The 26,961-nt window shown below is 35.8% G+C and overlaps 1 protein-coding gene across 1 annotated transcript in view; it reads left to right on the top strand.

The window, feature by feature from the left end:
- The window catches only part of ANKRD36C (ankyrin repeat domain 36C), a 173,737-nt gene that overhangs the window by 14,439 nt on the left and 132,337 nt on the right, over nucleotides 1-26,961 (top strand). The window contains exons 6-15 of the mRNA XM_063695529.1: nucleotides 122-189; nucleotides 15,688-15,716; nucleotides 15,811-15,883; nucleotides 17,565-17,593; nucleotides 17,687-17,759; nucleotides 19,534-19,564; nucleotides 19,751-19,804; nucleotides 22,344-22,410; nucleotides 24,937-24,997; nucleotides 25,563-25,593. Coding sequence (XP_063551599.1) covers nucleotides 122-189; nucleotides 15,688-15,716; nucleotides 15,811-15,883; nucleotides 17,565-17,593; nucleotides 17,687-17,759; nucleotides 19,534-19,564; nucleotides 19,751-19,804; nucleotides 22,344-22,410; nucleotides 24,937-24,997; nucleotides 25,563-25,593 — 516 coding nt within the window. The remainder of the gene's footprint in view (nucleotides 1-121; nucleotides 190-15,687; nucleotides 15,717-15,810; nucleotides 15,884-17,564; nucleotides 17,594-17,686; nucleotides 17,760-19,533; nucleotides 19,565-19,750; nucleotides 19,805-22,343; nucleotides 22,411-24,936; nucleotides 24,998-25,562; nucleotides 25,594-26,961) is intronic.

Here is a 26,961-nt window from a genome sequence, read left to right as displayed (position 1 = left end):
AGAAGTGTATAGGATAATTAACATCCTGATATTGTTCAAGATACTCTAATAATTTAGTATATTTGGCAAATGTTTTTGATAATAGTATTAAAATATTAATTTCATTTATTTTTATGCATAGCATTTTCGAACTAATTTATGAATACGAAAGAAAGAAACATGAAGAGCTTTCTATAAATAGCAATCCAGGTAAGATTTCTGATAGTGAATTACTCTTGATGGTACTACCATAGATAAAAAAGAATAAAGATGTTTTGATTACAAAAAAGCAGTTTAAAAAAATCACTGTTTAAATTGCACACATTTAAAAAATACTTAGTAGTCTAGATTTTATAATTATTTAAAAAGTTAATTGTAGATAATTTATAATCTCAGTATTGTTTGAAAAAAATTATTATTTAATTATGGTTCCTAATATTCTAGATGATCTTTTTGCGTAAATAAGAAAACAAATTTTTAAGTTATTATGTTGTATATTTTTTATAGTCACATAATGAATTAGACTTTTTATATAATTAGAACTTCTATTTAATTTGTAAAATAAATTCTTTGCAATTACTAAATGAATCAATAATTACAGTTGGCCCTTGAACAACATGGGATTTAGTGCTGCCAATCCCCATGCTGTTGAAAATACATATTTGGTATGTTATATATATTATATATTGTATTCTGAGTCCAAGAAAGTAAGCTAGAGAAAGGAAGCTTTTGCAGTAGTTGAAGCTTTAGTTTGCTTGTAGTTCGATGCTTGAACTACTATCAATCTAGTGTAAGGTGTTCACCCATCCATGGTAAAATAAAGTAAATTTACTCCATTTACTCATTTTAAAATGTTGGTCTTTTTCTTGCCTGTATGCCTTCTTTATTTGTTTTACTTAATTTTTTATTTATAAAAAAAAATAATAGTTGATAGGGACTTTTTTTTCCTGTGAAAACCATCAGTGAAGAGGCCATGTTGATCTAGGAAATATAAACATATTTATTTGGTGGCAGTAGAAATATAAAGCAGAAGCAGAAAAGAGGTACAGTTAATATGATTTAGTGAACATTGAATGTAAAACATTAGTGGGGAGAGAGAAATCTTGGATCATTCATAGGTTTCCAGGTTGTGTACTGGCCTTTATACTGCACACAAGAAAGGAGTAGACATGTTCACTGACTGGAGAAGTACAGCTGGTCAACAGGGAAGAATAACTTCCCTTTCCTCCAAATCTGAGGTTGGAGATGCAGACGTAGAATGATGTTATTATAATTATTAGGCAAAGTCATCGATCTCAATGAGCTGTCCATGATGCAGATGTAGAAGGAGAAGCTATCCTGTGACAAAACCCTGGGAATGTCAACGTTCCCTCCCCACCCCCAGGAAAAAAAGAGTTGGTAAAGGAGAATGAGCAGTGGCTAGAGAAAACTAGGAGAGGAGTCAGAGGAAGTGATGTTGCAAAAATAAAAAAAGTGAGAATTTTAAGGAGGGAGTATCAATTCTAACAAGTAAGATTACTCAAAAGCCAATTAGATTTAACTTTTAAAAGCTCTTTGGCGGTACCCTTTTCAAAAGAACCATTTCTGAGGTGTAATGTGGGCTATTGATGTGATTGGTATGTCTGTTGTCCAAATATGGAGGAACAAATCTACCAAGATCCTGCGTAACCCTTTTGTAACTGCAGAAGCTACGTGCACAGGGTCAGGGAAAATGGTCTTGACTTCTGAGTACATGTGCCCACACTTTTACAGAATTGTCAAAACCTAAGGGTAATGTGTGAGAAAAACTGTGGTCTTCTTATCTGCTCCTTGTGGAAATACTTAGTTTGTACTGAAATCCCTGATAAGTTCTTCTGGATGCATTCTGAAACAAAAGTCTGGCAGTAGTAACTGGAACCAACTTGTCCAAAGCACATACATCCCAACTCTCTCCAACATGGAATCATAACACAGCCGCATTTCGAGAGTTTCAAGTTTCAATCAGAAGTAGTCTACAGACATGTGCATGTGTCTTTATAGCAGCATGATTTATAATCCTTTGGGTGTATACCCAGTAATGGGATGGCTGGGTCAAATGGTATTTCTAGTTCTAGATCCCTGAGGAATCGCCACACTGACTTCCACAAAGGTTGAACTAGTTTACAGTCCCACCAACAGTGTAAAAGTGTTCCTATTTCTCCACATCCTCTCCAGCACCTGTTGTTTCCTGACTTTTTAATGATCGCCATTCTAACTGGTGTGAGATGGTATCTCATTGTGGTTTTGATTTGCATTTCTCTGATGGCCAGTGATGGCGAGCATTTTTTCATGTGTTTTTTGGCTGCATAAATGTCTTCTTTTGAGAAGTGTCTGTTCATATCCTTTGCCCACTTTTTGATGGGGTTGTTTGTTTTTTTCTTGTAAATTTGAGTTCATTGTAGATTCTGGATATTAGCCCTTTGTCAGATGAGTAAGTTGCAAAAATTTTCTCTCATTCTGTGGGTTGCCTGTTCACTCTGATGGTAGTTTCTTTTGCTGAGCAGAAGCTCTTTCGTTTAATTAGATCCCATGTGTCAATTTTGGCTTTTGTTGCCGTTGCTTTTGGTGTTTTAGACATGAAGTCCTTGCCCATGCCTGTGTCCTGAATGGTATTGCCTAGGTTTTCTTTTAGGGTTTTTATGGTTTTAGGTCTAACATGTAAGTCTTTAATCCATCTTGAATTAATTTTTGTATAAGATGTAAGGAAGGGATCCAGTTTCAGCTTTCTACATATGGTTAGCCAGTTTTCCCAGCACCATTTATTAAATAGGGAATCCTTTCCCCATTGCTTGTTTTTCTCAGGTTTGTCAAAGATTGATAGTTGTAGACATGCAGCATTATTTCTGATGGCTCTGTTCTGTTCCATTGGTCTATATCTCTGTTTTGGTACCAGTACCATGCTGTTTTGGTTACTGTAGCCTTGTAGTATAGTTTGAAGTCAGGTAGTGTGATGCCTCCAGCTTTATTCTTTTGGCTTAGGATTGACTTGGTGATGCGGGCTCTTTTTTGGTTCCATATGAACTTTAAAGTAGTTTTTTCTAATTCTGTGAAGAAAGTCATTGGTAGGTTGCTGGGATGGCATTGAATCTATAAATTACCTTGGGCAGTATGGCCATTTTCACGATATTGATTCTTCCTACCCATGAGAATGGAATGTTCTTCCATTTGTTTGTATCCTCTTTTATTTCATTGAGCAGTGGTTTGTAGCTATTCACAATAGCAAAGACATGGAACCAACCCAAATGTCCAACACTGATAGACTGGATTAAGAAAATGTGGCACATATACACCATGGAATACTATGCAGCCATAAGAAATGATGAGTTTATGTCCTTTGTAGGGACATGGATGAAGCTGGAAACCATCATTCTAAGCAAACTATGGCAAGGACAAAAAACCAAACACCACATGTTCTCACTCATAGGTGGGAATTGAACAATGAGAACACATGGACACAGGAAGGGGAACATCACACACCAGGGACTGTTGTGGGGTGGGGGGAGGGGGGAGGGATAGCATTAGAAGATCTACCTAATGCTAAATGATGAGTTAATGGGTGCAGCACACCAACATGGCACATGTATACATATGTAACAAACCTGCATGTTGTGCACATGTACCCTAAAACTTAAAGTATAAAAAAAAAAAGAAGTAGCCTACAGACGAGCAGTTTGGAGAAGCTGACATCTTTTATATAACATCATGGAGAAAAATATAAGATGATATGCTAAGTATACCAAGTCTCTGTGTTCTGGGACACTTTGTTTTAGTGCAATTCCCTTTTCATGACCTCTTGTAATATCTCTGCTTTTACTGTTTTCTGTTGAATTTCATCCCTAAAGAAAATATTATTAGAACACATTTCTAACACAGGTATTTTTGACAACTATATAGGATTTTCTTTTAAGAGAATTAGCTACCTATTTTAAAGTATATCTGGTATTCTATTAATCTTTAATGCTAAACTTCTTTATATCTTTAGCACAGTGACAGTGTAAGTGATGCTGCTCCTTTAAGATTTTAAGTTTCTTTTAAATTTTCAAACTTTAAATGTCTTTTAAATTTTCAAATTAAGTTAAGACACTTAAGGTGTCTTTTAAATTTTCAAACTTGACATAGTTTTAATGTAAAACACTTTTCTGGTATTATATTTCTTCAAATATTGGTAATCTGTTACTTAGCTGGAATATTTGGTCAGTTGGATTACCACACATTTAACCATCTATATATAAGTTTCTTGATTTTTTTTTTTTTTTTGAGATTGAGTCTTTTGCTGTTTCCCAGGCTGGAGTACAATAGTGTGATCACAGCTCACTGCAGCCTCGAACTTCTGGGTTCAGGTGGTTCTCCTACCTCAGCCTCCTAAGTCGCTGATACTGCTACAAGCATATGCCACCACACCAAGCTAACTTTTTTATTTTTTATTTTTTAGAGACAAGGGTCTCTCTCTCTTACCCAGGCCAGTCTCAAACTTTTGGCTTCAAGTGATCCTCCTGCCTCAGCCTCCCAAAGTGCTGGAATTATAGTTACGAGCCATCGTGCTGGTCTATAACTTCCTTTATTCCCCAAAATGAGTTTAAAGTCCTATTGGCACTTAATAAGAAAAACCCACTGTTTGGGAGCAGAAGTGGATAACTCTTCCTACATTTTAAATGCAGTTTTTGACTTTTCGACCTGTTCTATGAAGAACTGCCCTTAACAGATGATTTTTAGTTTTAATAGATATTTTTAGTTTTATAAGAACTTAAGAAAAAAGATTAGAAACAAATTAAATGAGCTCTATGATCGATAGTACAGTATTATAGCCAATGGCTACATATATTTCTATAATTATCACAATGACCTGAATGATGCAAATTATTTTATGTATGTTTTTATTAATAGATTTTTTTTTCGAGACTGAGTCTCGCTCTGTTGCCCAGGCTGGAGTACAGTGCCACGATCTCGGCTCACTGCAAACTCTGCCTCCTGGGTTCAAGCGCTTCTCCTGCCTCAGCCTCCCAAGTAGCTGGGACTACAGGCATGCACCACCACGCCCAGCTAATTTTTATATTTTTAGTAGAGGCGGGGTTTCACCGTGTTAGCCAGGATGGTCTCCATCTCCTGACCTTGTGATCCGCCCGCCCCAGCCTCCCAAAGTGTTTGGATTACAGGTGTGAGCCACCGCCCCCAGCCTACTAGTACATTTTAGAGACAGGGTCTCACTCTGTTTCCCAGGCTGGAGTGCAATGGTTGTTCACAGGCACAATCTCCACTGCAGCCTCAAACTTTTGATCTGAAGCAATCTTCCTGCCTCAGCCGTTGGAGTAGTTGGGACTACAGGTGCGTGTCATTGCACCTGGCCTGATCCCCAGTTATTATAAAAGAAACCTTGGTGAGTTGAAGACAATTGGCTGTGATCTTTTTGTTTCTCTTCTAGAAGCTTTCATACTATGGGATATATTTTTAATCATCCATATTCTCAAATTTTTATTCTGGTTAAAATAGGATTGCTGCTTGTTTTTCATTATTTTTTGGCATAATTATTTCTATTCCTTTATGGATTTATTCATGCGGAAATACAGGAATCTCAAAGGCAACTGTTAAGGAGAACAGATTAGGGAAAGGTGTTTTATAAACAGCCTTCTGATCGTAGTCACAGGTCACATCACCTTAAAGAAAACTAATTTCATATAATGCCACTATGTCAGAGTTTCCCAAGACCACCTCTGTGTTTGGCAATTCACTTGGAAGGACTCAGCAAACAGTGCTACTCTGGGCTTTGATTTGTTACAGTGAAAGAATACATAGTAAAATTGGCTCAGGGCAAAGGGGCATGTGGCAAGTCTTGGGGAAGCCAGGCACAAGCTTCTGGGAGCCCTCTCCTGTGGAGTTACCAGGATGTGCTGAATTCCTGTAGCTTTGAATTTTGACATCACATGGGCAATATTGTCTACCAGTATGAGTCTGACTAGAGACTTACACAGTATCCCAGGTTCTTAAGGAAGCTAGTTACATAGGCATTCTGTCTCACACATATACAAAAATTCCACACTTCCAGAAGAAAAGCAGCTGTTCAGAGTCAACCACATTGTTTATGCAAACAGTTTAGGTACAGTGAGCTACTTTTCTCAGGAAATGGTGACAAACCTTTAAAATGCAAATTTCCAAACACCAGCGAAGGGCCAGTTTTGCATGTAGGCCTTTCTAAGAATGACAGTCTTATGACTGTTATATGAATTATTTTCTTCACAGCAGTTACAGCCCCAACTTAATTTTAGGTGTCTTAAAAATTCTATTTGATAGTGAATAACATGGTAATATAACATAGCATGGTGCTTATTTCATTTGCGTCAGTTGCAACTTAATATGAAATACTAAGTTTCTGTGCTGTTAGATTTTGGAATTTTGGTGAATATTTAACAGGTCTCTGTACAGAAGTTACTATGGCAATATTAGGTAATTATAATCTGTTCTTATTTGATTAACCTTTCAGTAAAATGGTTAGATAAAATAAGTAATGATTTCTCATTTAAAATTAAAATAAAAAATTTGTTTCATTTTAATTATATAGATGGTTCAGTTTTGTTTTATATTTTGTTAAATTTCTGTTTATTATTATGAAATTTAAAAAATCAATCATTTATCAGTTATTTTCTTGCCTGTTAATACAGTTAAGTTATTTGCTTTATGTACTTTTATATACTATAATTCTGGAGAGAATATTCATATTGTGTTTCAAATTGAGTACATCTTGCCATAGTATATGGTAATATAGCAATATATTAGTAATAGAAGATTCAGTGAAAATCTTTTTAAAAAATTAATAACTTTATTTTAAGAGCAGTTTTATATTCTCAGCAATATTGAAAAGAACCTAAAGAGATTTTTCATATATGCCATCCCCCCTCACATGCATAGCTCCCCCCATTATCAATATCTCCCACCTGAGTGGTACATTTGTTACAACTGAGAAGCCTATATTGTTGCATCATAATAATCACCCAAAGTCCATAGTTTATGTTTAAGTTCCCTCTTGGTATTGTACCTTCTATAAAGCTGGACAAATGTATAATAAATGTACCCGCCATTAGAATACTTTCGCTGCCCTGAAATTTGTCTCTCTTTTTTTATTCCTCCCTCACAACTAACCCCTGTCAACTATTAATATTTTTACTGTCCCCATAGTTTTGATATGTCCAGCATAGTCATATATTAAGGATAACATAGTGGATATCTTTTTCAATATTACAAAACATAATTTCCAAGATAGTTGAATGTATTCAATTAAGCTATCCATTGTTTTTTTTTGCTTTTAGTTTATTAATGTAGGATTTAATGGCATATGCTTTACATGTTGAAAAAGCATAATTTATATAGACATTTGCCACATAATGGGGAGGGTTGAGGAAAATGACTTCATGCTGTGTACTACACAGCACTAACCGGATCATCCTTCTCTGTGAGATGGGTCCAGATAGACTAGCAGTGGAAAGGGACAATCTCAAGACGTTGTACTTTATAAAACTGGAGTCAGAAAGTCTTTCCTATTTACCTTGCAGTTGGAAATAAGACCAGCTAGTGAATACTGTAGGCATACAAATATGTTTCTTATTCACCTTCTTTCTTTGAGGGATCACTTTGAAAACAGTCTATATTATTATAACATGACTCACTTATAACTAGGTTCTCCATCATGAAAAATGCCAAGAGAGTCATACTATTTTTGTTTACATAAAGTGACAAAGACTTGTTGTTGTTGTTGTTGTTTTTCCCACTAGGTAGTGAGACAACTGTTGGCACATCTTGGTAGCTCCAGTGAGTTTATGGTTCCTTTATATATATTTTATATATTAGAAAGTACTCCCTGGCAACTTGCCATACCATTCCCAGTATTTCTTTATAAGCTTCTCTCTGACAAGGAAACAAGACTCAGATTGGATAAGCTTTTAAGGGAGAGATATTTTCTCTGTTTGTGTTTTTTTGAAGGAGCTAAAAATCAAAGCTGAATTTAAGGATTGTTTGTGCCCTACATAGGGTGAATGAATGGCTAGAACTAAGCAAACTTACCAGAATCTTCCCTAGGAGAGGATTAGTGAGAGTAAGGACACTGATCTCTCTTAGGCTCTTCTGCACTGGCAGCTGAAAAGTCTTTGCAGGGATCCTTGACCCTGCTCTGTATCCTGTGTTTTGCCATAGAACAGAGTACAGTTTTCATAGATCTAGATTTTTTGAATTAGAGTGCTTTATCCTAAATAGTTTAAACTGAAGAGGTGGAGAAACTGTTGTGTTTCAGCAAAATAAGTACAGTAATTTCCTCTTACACATGGGGGATAGATTTCAAGACCCTTAGTGAATGCCTGAAAACATGAATAGTGCTGAACTCTATGTGTACAATAATTTTTAAAAATACATATATATCTATAATAAAATTTAATGCATAGATTAGGCACAATAAGAGATTAATAATATCTAATGGTAAAGTAGATCAATTGTAACAATATACTGTAATAAAAGTTATGTGAATGTGAGCTCACAAAATATCATGTACTATAGTCACCCTACTTTCTGCACTGATGTGAGATGATAAAATGGCTATGTGATAAGTGAGGCAAATGCAGTAGGCATTGCCATGTAGTCTTAGGCTACTATTGACCTTCTATTTGACTATATGTCAGAAAGAAGATCATCTGCTTCACGTGATCTTGGATCCGTGAACCATGATGATATTGTTGGTTGGATGTTAGGTACAGATTATGTCAATGACTAGTGAGTAGATATCATGTATAATGTGTATGCACTTGACAAAGGGACGATTCACATCTTGGGCAGACTGGGATGTAATGGCTCAAATTTTGTCATACTACTCAGAATCTTAGGCAATTTAAACCTTATGATGTATATACATCTGGAATTTTATTTATGGACCATGGTTGACCATGGGTAACTGAATCTGCAGTCAGTAAAACCACCAATGTCATATTATGAAATATATATTTGGTCTTCAACCCCATTTTCTGTCATACAACTCCTAAAATCCTCAGAATTTCCAACATGATATCATTTGTATGCTAATGATTGACTTACGGCAGGCAGCCTCCAGATGGCTTCAGGGTGGGGCTCATCATCAGAGTGATCAGGGTGTGATTAGAGGGTTGGGACTTCCAGCCCCACCCCTCACCTCCTGGGATGTGAGAGGGGCTGAATGTTCAATTAATCAGTCATGCCTATGTAATGAAGCTTTCATAAAATCCCAAAAGGATTGGATTTGGAGAGCATCCAGGCAGCTGAATACAGCTACCTGGATCCTCTCCAATACATGAAGGCATATGGAGAATACATGGATGTTCCCAGAGGGTGAGTGCCCTGGGAGGACATGGAAGCATGTTACTTTCCCCCCATATCTTGCACTATGCATCTCTTTATCTGTATCCTTTAATATTCTTTATAAGAAACTGGTAAATGTGTTTCCATGAGTTCTCTGAGCCACTCTAGTAAATTAATCAAACCAAAGAGGGGGTCCTGGGAAACCCAACTTGAAGTCCAACTGGAAGTTGATTAGAAGTTCTGGAGGCCCAGACTTGTAACTGCTGTGGGGAAATAGCCTTGTGGTACTAAGCCCTCAACCTGTGGGATCTGACACAATCCCCAAGTAGATAGTGCCAGAATTACAGGGCACCCATAGGAATTGATTGTTTGCTTGTTGCTGGGGAAAAATACATATTTGGTCACAGAAATCTTCTGTGTTGATGATTGTTGTTGCGGTGTGAGAGAAGAGGAACATCATGTTGAATATGTGTTTTCTACACATACAGCAGATAAGGGGGACTGCTGTTCTAGCTGCACCTGGTTCATTTGTCCAGAAATCATGTTCTTTGACAATGCCTGCTCATTATATTGATTCTACTAATGATGCCATTTTCTGTCAGTCTGATAGGATTCTGTTAGAATTATGACTATTTTATACTGCAATTCACATGTAAGGTAACAAATTTTGATAATATATTCTTCTTTGCATTTGATAAGTATATGCTAAGCACGTAAGAAAGGAAAAAGGGTTCTTAATTCATTAGTTGCCTACAAATAGTATAAATAATAATTTTAGTATAGCCTCCAAGTATGTTTCTAAAGAACTGCTTTGTAACAAATCATGAGAGTCTCTGTAATAAAGCATCAAAGTCTTATACTTTTTTTCCTACAAGGTCTAAGGCATGTACAAAAGTTCATGATTTTTTTTTTCTTTTGAGATGAAGTCTCACTTTGTCACCCTGGCTGGAGTGGAATGGCACAATCTTGGCTCACTGCAACCTCTGCCTCCTGGGTTCAAGCGATTCTCTTGTCTCAGCCTCCTGAGTAGCTGGGATTACATACGTGTGCCACCACACTCAGCTAATTTTTTTTTGTATTTTTGTTGAGATGGGGTTTCACCATGTTTGACCAGGCTGGTCTCAAACTTTTGACTTCATGTGATCCACCCACCTTGGCCTCCCAAAATGCTGAGATCACAGGCATGAGCCACTGTGCCAAGCCTGCATGATTTTTTTTAATAGAGAGTCTTGCTATGTTGCCCAGTCTGTTCTCAAACTCCTGGGCTTCTCAAGTGATACTTCTGCCTCATCCTTCTGAGTAGCTGAGATTACAGGAATGAGCCACTGTACATATATCTATATATATACACACACACACCGAGTATATGCCCAGTAATGGGATTACTGGCTCAAATGGTATTTCTGGTTCTAGATCCTTGAGGAATCACCACACTGTCTTCCACAATGGTTGAACTAATTGACACTCCCACCAACAGTGTAAAAGCATTCCTATTTCTCCACATCTGCTCCAGCATCTGTTGTTTCCTGACCTTTTAACGATTGCCATTCTAAATGGCGTGAGATGGTATCTCATTGTGGTTTTGATTTGCATTTCTCTAATGATCAGTGATGATGAGCTTTTTTTAGATGTTTCTTGGCTGCATAAATGTATTCTTTTGAGAAGTGTCTGTTCATATCCTTTGCCCACTTTTTGATGAGATCATTTCTTTTCTTGTAAATTTATTTAAGTTCCTTGTAGATTCTAGATATTAGGCCTTTGTCAGATGGACAGATTGCAAACATTTCCTCCCATTCTGTAGGTTGCCTGTTCACTCTGATCATAGTATTGGAAGTTCTGGCCAGGGTAATCAGGCAAGAGAAAGAAATAAACGGTATTCAAATAGGAAGAAAGGAAATCAAATTGTCTCTGTTTGCAGATGACATGATGGTATATTTAGAAAACCAGATTGTCTCAGCCCCAAATCTCCTTCAGCTGATAAGCAACTTCCTCATAGTCTCAGGATACAAAGTCAATGTGCAAAATTCACAAGCATTCCTATACACCAGTAATAGAGCACTAAATCATGAGTGAACTCCCATACACAATTCCTACAAAGTGAATAAAATAGCAAGGAATACAACTCACAAGGGATTTGAAGGACCTCTTTAAGGAGAACTACAAACCACCACTCAAGGAAATAAGAGGACACAAACAAATGGAAAAATATTCCATGCTCATGGTTAGGAAGAATCAATATCTTGAAAATGGCCATACTGCTCAAAGTAATTTGTAGGTTCAATGCTATACCCATCAAGCTACCACTGACTTTCTTCACAGAATTAGAAAAAACTACTTTAAATTTCATATGGAACCAAAAAAAAGAGCCCATATAGGCAAGACAATCCTAAGCAAAAAGAACAAATTTGGAGGCATCATGCTACCTGACTTCAAAATATACTACAAGGCTACAGTAATGAAAACAACATGGTACTGGCACCAAAAGAGGTATATAGACCAATGGAACAGAACAGAGGCCTCAGAAATAATGCCATACACCTACACCATCTGATCTTTGACAAACCTGACAAAAGGAATGGGGAAAGGATTCCCTATTTAATAAATCGTGTTGCAAAAACTGGCTAGCCTTGTGCAGGAAACTGAAACTGGACCCCTTCCTTACACTTTATACAAAAATTAACTCAAGATGCATTAAAGACTTAAAAGTAAGTTCTCAATGTATAAAAACCCTGGATGAAAACCTAGGCAGTACCATTCAGGACATAGGCATGGGCAAATACTTCATGACTAAAACACCAAAAGCAATGGCAGCAAAAGCCAAAATTGACAAATGGGATCTAATTAAACTAAAGAACTTGTGTGCAGTTTTATTTGGGAGTGTGTGTGGGGTACCTCTGAGTTTTAAAAATGAAGAAAGTAAGTAGTCATGCTTTCCTGACTCTTTGGTAGACATAGCCTTTAAGACAGTCATTCTGAGCTGTTATGGTTTTAGGGTTCTAATATACTACTAAAACTTATTGACGACATGTAACCAAGACCTTGAATTAAATTTTTTTTTTGAAAAAAGAAATCACCCAAATGCACATTAAAAACCTCTTACAACATATGTGCATATTCATAGATAACATGTAGAACTTGATTTTGTGTATTAAAACCTTGTAGAAAAGTTCAGACAGTGCATACAATGACTGCAACTTGGTCTTTGTAAAATCAGTGATATATATATATCAGATCTATCCATGTTGACCCAGTGAGGTATTTGATTTATTGTATGATCTAATGATATGCCATGTGATGACTGCAGCATATTTAATTATGCTCTCTTCATGTTGATACCATATGGACATAAATATGGTGACATACCAGCATGGATATGCTTATGTGGTTGCTTTTATTGATTTGTACTATATTAGAAATGAAACAGAAGTATTGGAAATCCTAGCAAGCATAGCTGTATCTCTCCCATGGCTGTGTTGATTGCAACTGTTTCCCCCTTAAAGCATGTCTTTTCGACATGTCATGACCCTGAGAAAATCCAGTGTGTGCTTTTCAGAGAATGACAGTAAGGAGAGGAAATGGCCAATGGTCAAAGTGTTACTTGTCCTCTTGGCTCCCCCTCATGAATGTTAAACTCTAAACTACTCAGATCACAATTTAGAACCCCTTTGTTGATCCCTATAGAGTGTTCCCGGATGTCAAATGACAAATAGGCCCTTGAAGAAAAAACACCCTGTAAAGCTGTATTGCTCTGGTTTTTGTGTGTGTTTGTGTGTGTGTGTGTGTGTGTATTTTTTCTCTTCTGAAAACTGTAAATAGAATAATTTTCATTACAAATGAAAATATTTCTTTTCCATATTTATTTCCTGTCTCATGGCACTCTGCTCTTCTTGGATCTAGTAAGGATCTCAGTGTGTCTTATTTGTACCTGCAAAAAATTACATCATTCTTCATTTTTCATGTCAATTACTGACATGTTTTCAAGTCTTCACAAGTTATTTCTGAAGATGTTGGTGCATTGAGGAGAGGCAGTGTCATTGTAGTTAAAGAAGTTTTTAAATAGGTTATGTTCAATAACATTTCAGAACCCATTTCTCTGGAAGGCATAGACATAGTGGTTTTTTGTGTAGTTAAACGTAAAATAGCTCCACAAAGTCTTGTGAACGTGAAAGTGTTCATATCCTGGAAGATTCTAATTTACTACTCAGTACTGTCTGCTGGAGAGGAAAATAGGTAAGATAGGCTGCTGAGCCTATGATAATAACTCATAATATGATGTGAAAGCATAGAGACAAAATAAGAGATGATAGATACTCAAACCAATGTGAGTGAAGAACAGCTGTGAAAGAGTGTCTATGGGAGAGAGGAAGCCATGGGGCTGCTTTTGTGAAGAAGGAGTTTGTACACGTTAGTCAAGTGTCTGATACATTTAACATTTTAATAAAGCAAAACCTTATCTTCACATGTGTCAGAATGGGATTGTACAAATGTCACATACAGTAGTGGTGAGAATAATGAAGAAATGAATATGGAGGGCAAAGAATGAAGTCCACCAATATGGTTATTAGATTTATGAACGAAAAAGAGTGTATGTCAAATTGGGCAGAACAAAGAAAGCAGCTAGCTAGGTAATTTGGGGGTTTCTGATGAGGAGACTTGTGGGGAGTCACTTAATGGAAAGCGGAAGTTAGAAGGGTGAGGGTGACCCACAGGGTTTCATTTCTCCTCCCTAGAAGTTTTGCACATCAATGATATGTGCTTCGTTCACATCAGTTAGCATATTGGGATGCAGCTTAATCTAGAAAAAGTGTTTTTTTTTTTCTTTAGGAAAGCTGTGTTGGCTGAGGTAGTTATTTCATAAAAGGACCTGAGAAACCCCTATGGTATATTATATCAAACTAGCTTTAGAGACAAAGTAATAAAAGAATGTATATCTTGAGTACTAAAAATAACTACCAATATTCTTGGCAATCATGACATATATATATATATTTACATATGTATATATTTGGTTGGTTATTAATAAGAAAAGAAGTCTCTTGTGATTTAGAGATTTTGTTTACCTTATTTACATGGGAATCTGATTATGCATGATTTCTTTGACATGTATGTTTTTGCAAAAGTGGAAAAAGAGATGGCAAAAGAGCTGAACTGCTGAATCCGGGAAATGTAGGAATATTAGGAGCCTTCATGAGTACAAAGAAAATGATTTTTTAAATTATGACTCTAAGTATAACTGAACTCACTTCAGATGCATTTAGAATATTTGCATAAAAGATTATTTGATTTTGGCTGCTCCAGAAACTACTGGCAGAAGGAAAGAGTACTAGAATTCAGATAAACCACAGTGACTCGTTACTTCTCTTTGTTACTATTGGGAATCAGACATAGATTTTGTTGATATTAGTTATTCAAATGAAATAAACATGAATGTGCATACATTGGCTTTGTTTTTCAAGGAGCTAACGTTTGGATGCAATAGCAATTTAATGAAAATTCTTCAGAGAATAACATGATACTTCAAACCAGACTATTTTAGAAACAAAAATAATGTTGAATTCATTAATTGATTAATAAAATGGTTATTTTCAATGAATATTGGAGTCATTTCCAAATGTGAAAGCTTATTAATATCTAATGCTTGTAGCAGTTTTATTTTGAAGAAGTATGTCAATATTGATAAATGATGATACTTTTTATTGAGGTTTATATATTGTACCTTATTGCTGTGAGTGGATGAAAAAACTTTCAGAAGGCTGAACTAGAGAACACAAGAAACTTGGGCAATTATTACACCACATGGTTCTGAGAAATAATGAATACTGTCTACTAGGATTCACCAAACATATATCCAAGCTGATCAATTTAGGACACTTCCACTGAGGAGATGTGAAGTGTACATTCAGCTGAAGTGTCATCGTAATTGTGTACCTTCTCAGTTATCGGGCAAGTTAAAGAGCATGATGAATGGTTGTAGTATAATGGTGTATTTCCTTCTCATCTCTTGCACTAAAGACATGTGACAGCATGTACCACCTGCTTTGACATTGATTCCCAGGTGCATGGGTTGCTCCTCTGCTTTTAGACCACATTTGTTTTTATCCCTCCATATATCCACAATGATACTGACACTGCTTCATTTTAGTTTTAGACATATGAAAAATCATATCACGTTGGAAATTGTAAGTGTATTTTTCATGAAGCGTGTATTGGTGTTTTCTTCAGTGTATTTCTGTCATGTTCCAGTCCCAAGACACAAAGTATAAAACATAAAAACCTAAACTAATAGGGGCAGGAGGATACAGCTTGATGGTAACAGTGCATGAATGTATGGATAATTGTATCATATTTACATATGATTGATTATGTATCCCTTTTGCTTTTCAGTGTCTTCTCAGAAACAACCAGCCTTGAAGGTAATTACACATTCATTTCTGTTTTGAACTATCAACTATATAGTCTGTGAAAAATACTTTACGTATTGATTATTTTGTTTCAAATCCCACTCAGGCTACAAGTGGCAAGGAAGATTCTATTTCGAATATAGCCACAGAAATAAAGGATGGACAAAAATCTGGGACAGGTATTTTGGAATACACATTTAATGTCATGTTCACTCAGGGTAGAAGAGAACTTCTTTTCACTGAATAAATCGCAGGGAGCTCATTGAATCTGCACATTCTGATTCAGCAGGCCTGAGATTCTGCTTTTGTAATAAGTTCTCGGGTGACGCCAATGCTACTGGTCCTTGGCCATGATCTGAGTAGTAAGATTATGTTCTTCCCCACAGTGAAATTGGCAAGAATGATTGGAGAGCAGTGCAAGATATAACAGGCTAAGGGACAGCATATTCTTACTTTAATTCTACAGCATGTTTCCATCATAAAGGGAAGGAGAAAGAGATTAAGTAATAAAAATTATAGGTGTCAGATCAGATTGTTAAAACCACATGGAGGAAGTGATTGGAATAACCCATAAACAATGTAGAAAGAGAACTAAGGAGACCTCTGATGTGGCAATTATTTTACTCAAGGAAGAGGGATTGAGAGGCAAGGAGGGAAAAGAAGATGTTATTTATGTAATTTTGGGGTTTCTGCTGCAGAAACCTGATGGGACTCACTTCAGATGCATTTGGAATATTTGCATAAAAGAAGATTAGATTTTGGCTGCTCCAGGAACTACTGGAAGCAGGATAGATTGCTAGAATTGTGATAACCCACAGTGACACATTACCCCTCTTTGTAACTATTGGGCATCAGAGATATATGTTTTGTTGGTATTAGCTATTCAAATAGGCTAATCATGAATATGCATATATTGGCTTTGTTTTTCAAGGAACTAACTTTTGGATAAAATAGCAATTTAATGAAAATACTTTAGAGAATAACATGATCCTTCAAACCAGACTATTTTAGAAATAAAAATAATGTTGAATTCATTAATTGACTCCTAAAGTGGTTATTTTCAATGAATATGAGAGCAATTTCCAAATGGAAAAGCTTATTCATATCTAATGCTTCCAGTAACTTTATTTTGTATAAGTATGCCAAATTTGATGGTTTATTATACTTTTTGATGAGGTTTATATATTATACTTTCTTGCCATGAGTGGATGAAGAAACTTTCTGAAGGCTAAACTAGAGGATACAAGAAATGTAGGCACATTATGACACCACAGGGGTGTGAGAAATAAAGAATATTATATGCTAGGATTCACCAAACATATATTTAAGCTGATCAATTCGGGACACTTCCACAGAGCACTTGGGAAGTGTACATTCAACTAAAGTGCCATTGTCATTGTGTACCTGCTCAATTGTCAGGCAAGTTTAAGAGCATGATAAATATTTGTAGTATAATGGTATAAATCCCTCTGATGTCTTACATGAAAAACATGCAGGAGCATTAATCACCTGCTTCGACATTGATTCCCAAGTGTATGAGTCGCTGCTCTGATTTTAGATCACATTTGTCCTCATCACTCGGCATATCCACATTGATATAGACACTGTTTTATTGTAGTAATAGACATATGAAGAATAATATCACATATGAAATTGGAAGTGTTTGTTGCGTGAAGACTATACTTCTGTTTTCTACAGTGTAATTCTGTCATGTTCCTGTCCCAATACACAAAGTAGAAAACATCAAAGCCTAGGCTAATTCAGGCAGGAGGATACAGCTTGATGCTAACACTGCATGAATGTATGGATAACTTTATCATATTTACATATGAGTGATTATGTATCCCTTTTGGTTTTCAGTGTCTTCTGAGAAACAACCGGCCTTGAAGGTATTATACTCTCATTCATATTTTGAATAATTAACTGTATAGTCTATGAAATATACTGTAGGTATTGATTATTTTGTTTGAAATCCCATTCAGGATACAAGTGACAAGAACGATTCTGTTTCGAACACAGCCACAGAAATAAAAGATGAACAAAAATCTGGGACAGGTAATTTTGCAATACACATTTAATGCCATGTACACTGAAGATAGAGAACTTCCCTTCCCCGAATAAATCAGCAGGGGGCTCATTGAAGCTGCGCATTCTGATTCAGCGGGCCTGAGATTCTGCACTTGTAATAAGTTCTGGAGTGATGGTGATTCTGCTGATTTTTGTCCATGATCTGAGTAGTAAGATTATAGACTTCCCTGCATTGAAATTGGGAAGAAGAACCATTGGAGAGCAGTTCAAGATACAACAGGCTGAGGGGACAGCATAATTTTGCTTTAATTCTACAGCATGTCTCCATCAAGAGGGGAAGGAGAATAAGATGAAGTACTAGAAATTATAGGCGCCTGATCACATTGCTAAAACCAGAGGGAAGAAGTGATCGTAATAAGCCATAAACACTATAGAATGAGAAGTAACAAGACCACTGATGTAGTAATTATTTTCCTCAGGGAAGAGGGATTGTGAGTCAGGAATAAGGGAAAAGAAGTTATTTATTTAATTTTAGGGTTTCTGCTGAGGAAACCTGAGGGAATTCACTTCAGATGCATTTAGAATGTTTGCATAAAGGAAAATTTGATTTTGGCTGCTCCAGGAACTACTGGAAGCAGGATAGAGTGCTGGAATTGTGATGAACCACAGTCACCTGTTACCCCTCTTTGTTATTACTGGGCATCAGAGGTATAAGTTTTGTTGTTATCAGTTAGTCAAATGAGATAAATGTAAATATGCATACATTGGCTTTGTTGTTCAGAGAGCTAACTGTTGGATAAAATAGCAATTTAATGAAAATACTTTAGAGAATGACATGATCCTTCAAACCAGACTATTTTAGAAACAAAAATAATGTTAAATTCTTTAATTGACACCTAAAATATTTATTTTTATTGAATATTGGAGTGATTTCCAAAGGGACAACCTTATTCAGATGTAATGCTTGTAGCAACTTTATTTTGTGTAAGTATATCAAATTCGATAATTTTTTATACATTTTGATTAGGTTTGTATATTATACCTTGTTCCCATGAGTTACTGACAAAAGTTTCTGAAGGTTAAACCAGAAAATACAAAAGTGTAGGCTCATTATTATACCACATGGGTATGAAAAATAATGAATAGCATATAATAGGATTCACCAAACATATATCCAAGCCGACCAATTCAGGACACTTCCACTGAGGAGCTTTGAAGCGTACATTCATCTAAAGTGTAATTGTCATTGTGTACCTGCTGAATTGTCAGGCAAGTCAAAGAGCATGATGAATATTTGTAGTAGAATGGTTTAAATCCTTCTGATGTCTTGTATGAAAGACATGCGCGATCCTGGCTCACTTCAACTTTCACCTTCTGGGTTCAAATGATTCTCCTGTCTCAGTCTCCTGAGTAGCTGAGTTTACAGGTGTGCACCACCAACCTGGTAATTTTTGTATTTTTACTAGAGACCGGCTTTCGCCATGTTGGCCAGGTTGGTTTCAAACTCCTGACCTCAAGTTATCCACCCACCTAAGCCTCACAAAGTGCTGGGATTACAGGCATGACCCACCGAGCCCTGCCTACATGATTTTTTTTTTTTTTAACTTTTTAAAAATAAAGATAGAGTGTTTCTGTGCTGCCCAAGCTGGTCTGAAATGCCTGGGCTTCTCAAGTGATACTTCTGCCTCAGCCTTTTGAGTAGCTGAGATTATAGGAACAAGTCACTGTGCTCTTTTATGTTTTTAATATTTTATAGGTTCCTATTGTTGATTTAAAATGCATTTTACTTTTTGTTTGATAGTGCTTCCTGCTGTTGAACAGTGCTTAAACAGGTATGATTTTACAGATTTTTTAAAGTGATACGTTAACTTAGTTAATAGAGAGAATAGAAACTAGTATCCATTTAGTGTTCTCCTCTGTGCTAGACACCATATTACATGCTTAATATTTGTCATGTCATGTCATCTCCACACAGCTTTACAAACTATTTGTGCTATTATTGCTTTTTTACTAATTAGGCAACTCTGCTTTAAAGAGGTTGAAATATTGGCTCATGATTCCACAGTTAACAGGTAGGCAACCCATGATTTGACCATCATCCTGCCTGGCTCTCTAATCACTTCATTTGCCCCTAAGCGTAGATGGATACAGACCTATGCAGCAATGTGATGACGGTACTGGTTTAACTCAGATCAATTCAGAAAGTCACATTTTGTTATATATTAACTCTCTTTAGAGTATTCCTTAGAAGCCTGGATACTCCAAAACTTTGTCCAAATATTTTGGAAATGGCAGTGGTAACCATATTACTTTTTTTTTTAACCATCAAAATTTTAAAGGCAGATATCAGTTACCTGTGGCCACAAGACCGTAAGTTTTTTGTAAGCAAGACTAGGCCAGTCCTAGAAAAATATTATTTTACTGTGCATGGAGAATATCTAAATATAGACCATGTTATGACAACTATATTTAGCATATATTAAAATGATATTTCTAATTCATTTCTCTACTTACTCCCTACCCAGTTAGGTTTTCTCTTTAAGTGAGTACCCTGCCTAGTTTGCTGAAGCTTTTTCTTATTTTGTGGATTCTTCTTTTTTCCTTCTATGACATTTTAGTATTTTCTTGATTTCTTTTCACTTTCTCTACCACTTTTCTTAGGGTTTAAGATCTTCTTTTGTAGTTTTCATGTATGGCAGCTAAATATTCCCCATTTTCCTACAGACACAATCAGAGGTGCATAGAATTTCAGAATGTTAAGAAATCCTAGAGACTAAACAAAGTATCCTCTAGTGCTTGAATCCTTGCTCAACATCCTGATCAAGTGGTTGTTCAGGTGGAGAACCTGAAACTCAAAGAGAGAAAATTATTTGGATACAGTAAATCAGAGAAATGAGAATTGCACTCAGGTTTCTTAGTTCAAAACGCAGTCTTCTTTTACATCATTCTGTCATTGAGTGATTTTAGTTTTAGAAAGAGGGAGTGGCTCTAGTGAACACAGTGGAAGAGGATGAGAATGGAATGAGCTGTTGAACCCAATGAAAGTGAATAAGAATGGAATTTGCAGGGGACAGCCAAATTTGAAGAGAAACAAACTCTTAGTTTGATAGAAATGAGGGTTTTAGGGAAAAATCTGAATATTTGGTTTAATGCAAGTTTGATAAAGATAAGGGAAATGATAGCACAGGATGTTGGGAGCTATCAAGAAAGGCATATTAGAATATGGCGTTCAAGGAGTTCTGAAGAGTTTGCTGCCTTTTTGTTTGTTTAACTCGAGGAACTGACAGACTTCAAGGTTTTATTGAAAAATGTTAAAAGAATTTGAGCCACTGGAAAGAGTCTCCAGAGGAGATAGGAATGTGGTATCATCTTCTTCCATCCCAGCTTACAGAGGGCTTAGAATCCCTCAAGAACTAGGGAGCTGGAGATTGCTTAAGTACATAGATCTGTGATCCAGGGTGGATGTCTCTTTTTTTCTCACTCTTTTCTCAATTCTCTCATGTACATGTAGGGTAGGACAAATGTAGGATTGGCCGGCAAACCAGCAATGAAGCTTCATTTGGGTAGTTGGTAACATGCATATGCTTGGGGTGGATGACTGAGACTAACTTACTTTCCAGAAGCAGAGGAATAGAGAGCTCCTACTCTCAATTATGTTAGCCCATCTTTTGAGGAATCTGGGCTTTCCTAGTCTGAAGATATAGATTGGAGATTGCCACAGATCCCTGCAGAAGAGGGATCCAGAAGTGGGAGCCCATAGGAAGGAAGATATTTAGATAGTGATGAATGAAATGGAGCTATAAGTACTTAGGAGGGAGACTTTTCCAGCAGTCTCTCTCTTGGGTATCTGAGTGTCTGTGAAGGTTCTTAAGCTTGCTGGTTTTTGTGGATCTGAATAAGGCAGGATCTGTATAATGACGATAATTGGATTTTAAAATTTTTAATGTTTTAATCTTCTGTGAAGAATATTCCCAATAACAATCTAACAACATATACATTTGTACTTTGACTTTTGTACACTCAGCTTTCAAACATTTGCAGTGTTTCAGGGGGCTCCCTGTAGTGTTCTAGGGTGAAGAGAATCAATAGGCCCTCTTTAAGTAGCTTACATGCTGAAGATCTAAGACTCCCATTTTCCAGTGACACAGATTAGTCTTTGAATCAGAAATAGATAATGGAGAAGAGACCATGACTTTTCTACCTTGTTTTAGGTTATCAGGTTGACTCCAGTTCAGTAACAAAAGTTGTGTCAGATATCAACTGGATTTTCAGTTTAGCCTTTATGGTAGATAATTTATAAGGACAAATTATTGTCTGGCCACGCCATTATAATGCCTGTCACTATTTGTTATGGGTTTAAGGGTGAGTCTGCATTGGATATTTCATAGGTTGGGAGAGTTGGAGGCAGAAATAGGTAACTGAAATGTTTTCTAAAATGGAAGCCATATCTTAATTATACCAAGAAATATTATTTAATATGCAGATAACTGAGTTTCCTCAGACTTTGTTTTACCATTTTTTTGGAGTGGACATACACGTATAGACTGACGGTTTTTGTTTTCTTTTAAGAAATGAACGTGCTCATTTTTGCTGTATCTTTTTGCTCTGTAGGAGTCTCTACAGACCGGATGCTGTTGCACAGCCTGTGACAGAGGATGAGTTTGCTTTGGAGTCTGAGGTAGAGTACTCTCTTGTGAAATTAATTTTCTCACTCTTAATCTCATTTTTTATATTATTTTCTTCTAAAACTTAGCAGTTGTCTACCTATCATTGTTTTATGTTAGTATTAAAACTTTTATTAGAGAAAACCATTTTAAAGAAATGGGAGGGGTTAATTTTAATTTTTTTTACTTTGGCAAATAAGAAATAGTTGATAAATACTTTGAGAGGTATGATCTGAAAAAAAAATTGCTGGGAAATACACAGTGACAGAAAAATGATGTTCAGGAATGCTTTCCCACAGTAGAGGATATACAAATTTTGGTCTAGGCTTATTTGAGTGTTTTTACTTTGAGTTGTATATCATATGAGTATGACTAATAATACCTCTGTTTAAATGAATCTTTAATACATCAGATGACTTATCAAAGAAATCATTGAATCACTCTGTTACACATAGCATATAGTTTCTTTTTATTTCCTGTGCACATATTTTGATATCATACTGTATTTTTGCAGAGAGCTATTTCTTTATTTTTATTCCTGGCTCTGTAATTAGACTAAAATAATATTAGAAATTGTAGAAATTTAACTAGACATGGTATCATGTGCCTGTAGTCCCACCTATTCAAGAGATCAAGTCAGGAGAATTTCTTGAGCCCAGGAGTTTAAGACCAAGCTTGGCAATATAACAAGTGCTTATCTCTAATTTTAAAAAATTGTGGAATATTAGAAATTCAAATTCTGTTCTCAAATCTGTATTAGAGAGAGTTTACACTGTGTTTTCCAAGCCTTTTTTATTTAGAGTATACTTTAAACTCTTTATTTAATTGAAAAATATGCATTTTGTTTAAATAACCTGTTTGATAAACAGAGACTCTTCATATTTTTATGGTCAGACTTTAATTATACAATGTTTTTGCATTGTAATTAAAAAGAATCCACTCAGGGTCTTTGTATCGCATTCTAAATTTCAAATTTCAGAGGCTTTTGTGCTTAGTTATTGAAAAAATAATTGTAAAGCTCCTGCGTTACTATGAGGCACTTGAAACTAGAAAACCTATTTGTATGTGTCCTGGAATACACAGAATAAGGTCTTGCATGTAAGAAACACTTTAATAGTTTTTAATGTGAATCAACAAACAGGTAAATGGGCTTTCTCATAATGGAATGTTACAGGTAACCTAATATGCATGACATATCTAATAATTAAATCTATTAAATGTCTTGAATGTTTTGAATTTATCTTTTTTTCTAATGTTGAGAATGTATACGTTTAGGTGAGTTATGTTGAGAAAATATGTCATATAGAAGAAAATAAAATTTAGAAAAGATGAAAAGGAAATAGGAAAGGTGGATACAGCCTGTTTTCTAATATCTTCCAACTGGAAGCTTAGATTAGGATTTTAGATTAAATTTTCTTAAATTTTTAAAGCCCCAATCATGTTCTATTAAATACCTTTTTTTCGGGACATACATTACTCTTTCAAATTCTGAATAAAAATTCTTTCTCCAGGTGTTAAGTTGCTGGAATTTTATTGTTTTTTTTTTCTTTCCCTCTCTCTCTCTCTGTAGTAAGAATGTGTCAGTTTTCAGATCAATCATCATGGTTAACTCTTGGGATGTGTTATTTTATAGTAAACAAATGAAACTCTTTATTACATAAGTATTTACACAAAACAGATTGTCGAGTAAATGCTAACCAGTATTATTAGGCATATATTATGAACACAAGCTTTTCTTTTAAGCTTATATTTGATTGACTGGTCATATCTCTTTTTTTGTTTGTTGCTCCCTCCTTCCCCTTTGTTTAAAAATGATTTACTTCAGTCTAACTTTCTCCTTGCAGACCACATGTCTTTAGTGTCCGTTCTTTCATTTCACTTCTGTTTCTATTGTCAGGATACTTAGTTACAGCTTTCTATTTAGTAGCTATGTGTGGCCTTCATTCATGAATCATTGCTCCATAAGGTGGATGGTTGCTTTTTTCTGTCTTTTTTGGAAGGAGCTGAAGTTATACTATAATTTGTTTTTAGCTTTTGACATGCTGAATAGAAGCAACTTGTACTGTTTCTGATGACAACCCATTTAAATATAGTACTACTAAAAACTACATTCTCACATTTTTTCCCACAGAAAGTAATTCACACAAACATACATCATGCATACCTATTTTGAAAAATAATGTGATTAATTTACTTTTTTTATTATTAGTTTTATTCAATAATACTCTAAATTACATATGAGTACATTTTTGTCCTAGTTTGTTGTGGTTAATAAAAGAAACTAATGAATATCATAGTATTTGTATAATAATCAACATGGGTTGAAAGGAGTAACATTTTGAAGATATCTGTATCACCAATCATAACCATCACCCCATGTGAATCTGTAGATAAGTAAATGGCAGACTTGAGGTTTGAATCTACATATGAGTGATTTCAACGTCCATACTTTTCCTGTTAGATCATGTAGTAATGGTGGGTATTATCCTTATTTTAACTTGCTCCATGTTATTCTTAAACCTATTGTGTTTTTCTTCTAGATTACTTCAAAACTATACATCCCAAAGAGAAAGATTATTTCTCCACGATCTATAGAAGATAGTAAGTTATTTGAAGCCTGCCTATTGTAGTATTTACTGATTCTTCATTTGTTTTTTTTTTTTTCTTTGTGAAACACAGTCTTACTAGTCTGCAGCACAGGCTGGAGTGCAGTGGTGCTATCTTGGCTCACTGCAGTTTCCACCTCCTGGGTTCAAGTGATTCTCCTGCCTCAGCCTCCCGAGTAGCTGGGATTACAGGCGTGCACCACCACACCTGGCTACTTTTTGTATTTTTAGTAGATTTGGAGTTTCACCATGTTGTCCAGGCTGGTCTCAAACTTTTGACCTCAAGTGATTCCCCCGCCTAGGCCTCCCAAACTGCTAGGATTACAGGCATGACCCACCACACCAGGCCTTGTTGATTATTATTATTATGTTTATAAGGATAGAGTCTTGCTATGTTACCCAGGCTGGTCTCAAACTCCTTGGCTTCTCAAGTGATACTTCTGCCTCAGCCTTCTGAGTAGGTGGGATTATAGGAACAAGCCACTGTGCTCTTTTATGTTTTTAGTATTCTATAGTGTTCTATTGTTGATTTAAAATGCATTTTACTTTTTCTTTAATAGCGCTTCCTCCTGTTGAAGAGGCTGCTGACAGGTATGATTTCAGAGATTTTTTAAAGTGATATGTTAACTAAGTGAATAGCGAGAAGAGAAACTAGTATCTGTTTAGTGTTCTACTCTGTGCTAGACACCATATTACATGCTTAACATTTGTCATGTCATGTCATCTTCACACAATTTTAGAAACTATTTGTGCTATTATTGCTTTTTTACTAATTAGGCAACTCTGCTTTAAAGAGGCTGAAATATTGGCTCATGATTCCACAGTTAACAGGTAGCCAACCCAACATTAGACCATCATGCTGCCTGGCTCTCAAATCACTTCATTTGCCCCTAAGCACAGATGGACAGAGGCCTATGCAGCAATGGGGCCACGGTACTTATTTACATCAGATCAATTCAGAAAGTCACATTTTGTTATATATTAACTGTCTTTAGAGTGTTATTTAGAAGCCTGGCTACTCCAAAAGTTTGTCCAAATATTTTGAAATGGCAGTGGTAACCATATTACTTTTTTTTTAACCATCAAATTTTAAAGGCAGTTATCAGTTATCTGTGGCCACGGGACCCTAAGTTTTTCATAAGCAAGACCAGGCCAGTCCTAGAAAAATATTATCTTACTGTGCTTGGAGAATATCTAAATATAGTCCATGTTATGTCAACTATATTTAGCATATATTAAAAGGATATTTCTAATTCATTTCTCCACTTACTGCCTACCCAGTTAGGTTTTCTCTTTAAGTGAGTACCCTGCCTAGTTCGCTGAAGCTTTTTCTTATTTTCTGGATTCTTCTTTTTTCCTTCTGTGACATTTTAATAATATTTTCTTGATTTCTTTTTACTTTCTCTTCTGCTTTTCTAAGGGTTTATGATCTTCTATTATAGTTTTCATTTAAGGCAGCTAAATAGTCCCCATTTTCCTATAGACAAAATCAGAGGTGCATAGAATTTTGGAATGTTAAGAAATCCTAGAGACTAAACAAAATATCTTCTATACTTGAATCCTTGCTTAACATCCTGATCAAGTGGTTGTTCAGGTGGAAAACCTGAAATTCAAAGAAAGAAAATTATTTGGATACAGTAAATCAGAGAAATGAGAATTGCACTCAGGTTTCTTAGTTCAAAATGCAGTCTTCTTTTACATCATTCTGTCACTGAGTGATTTCAGTTTTAGAAAGAAGGAGTGGCTCTAGTGAACACAGTGGAAGAGGATGAGAATTGAATGAGCTGTTGAACCCAATGAAAGTGGATAAGAATGGAATTTGCAGGGGACGGCCACATTTGAAGATGTAGATTGGAGATTGCCATGGATCCCTGCTGAAGAGGGATCCAGAAGGGGGAGCCCATAGGAAGGAAGATATTTAGATAGTGATGAATGAAATGAAGCTCTAAGTACTCAGGA

Source organism: Gorilla gorilla, chromosome 12, assembly GCF_029281585.2.
Source record: "Gorilla gorilla gorilla isolate KB3781 chromosome 12, NHGRI_mGorGor1-v2.1_pri, whole genome shotgun sequence".
NCBI lineage: Eukaryota > Metazoa > Chordata > Mammalia > Primates > Hominidae > Gorilla > Gorilla gorilla.
The sequence above is the reverse complement of the archived record's forward strand: the minus strand, read 5'-3'. Positions and strand labels throughout refer to the sequence as shown.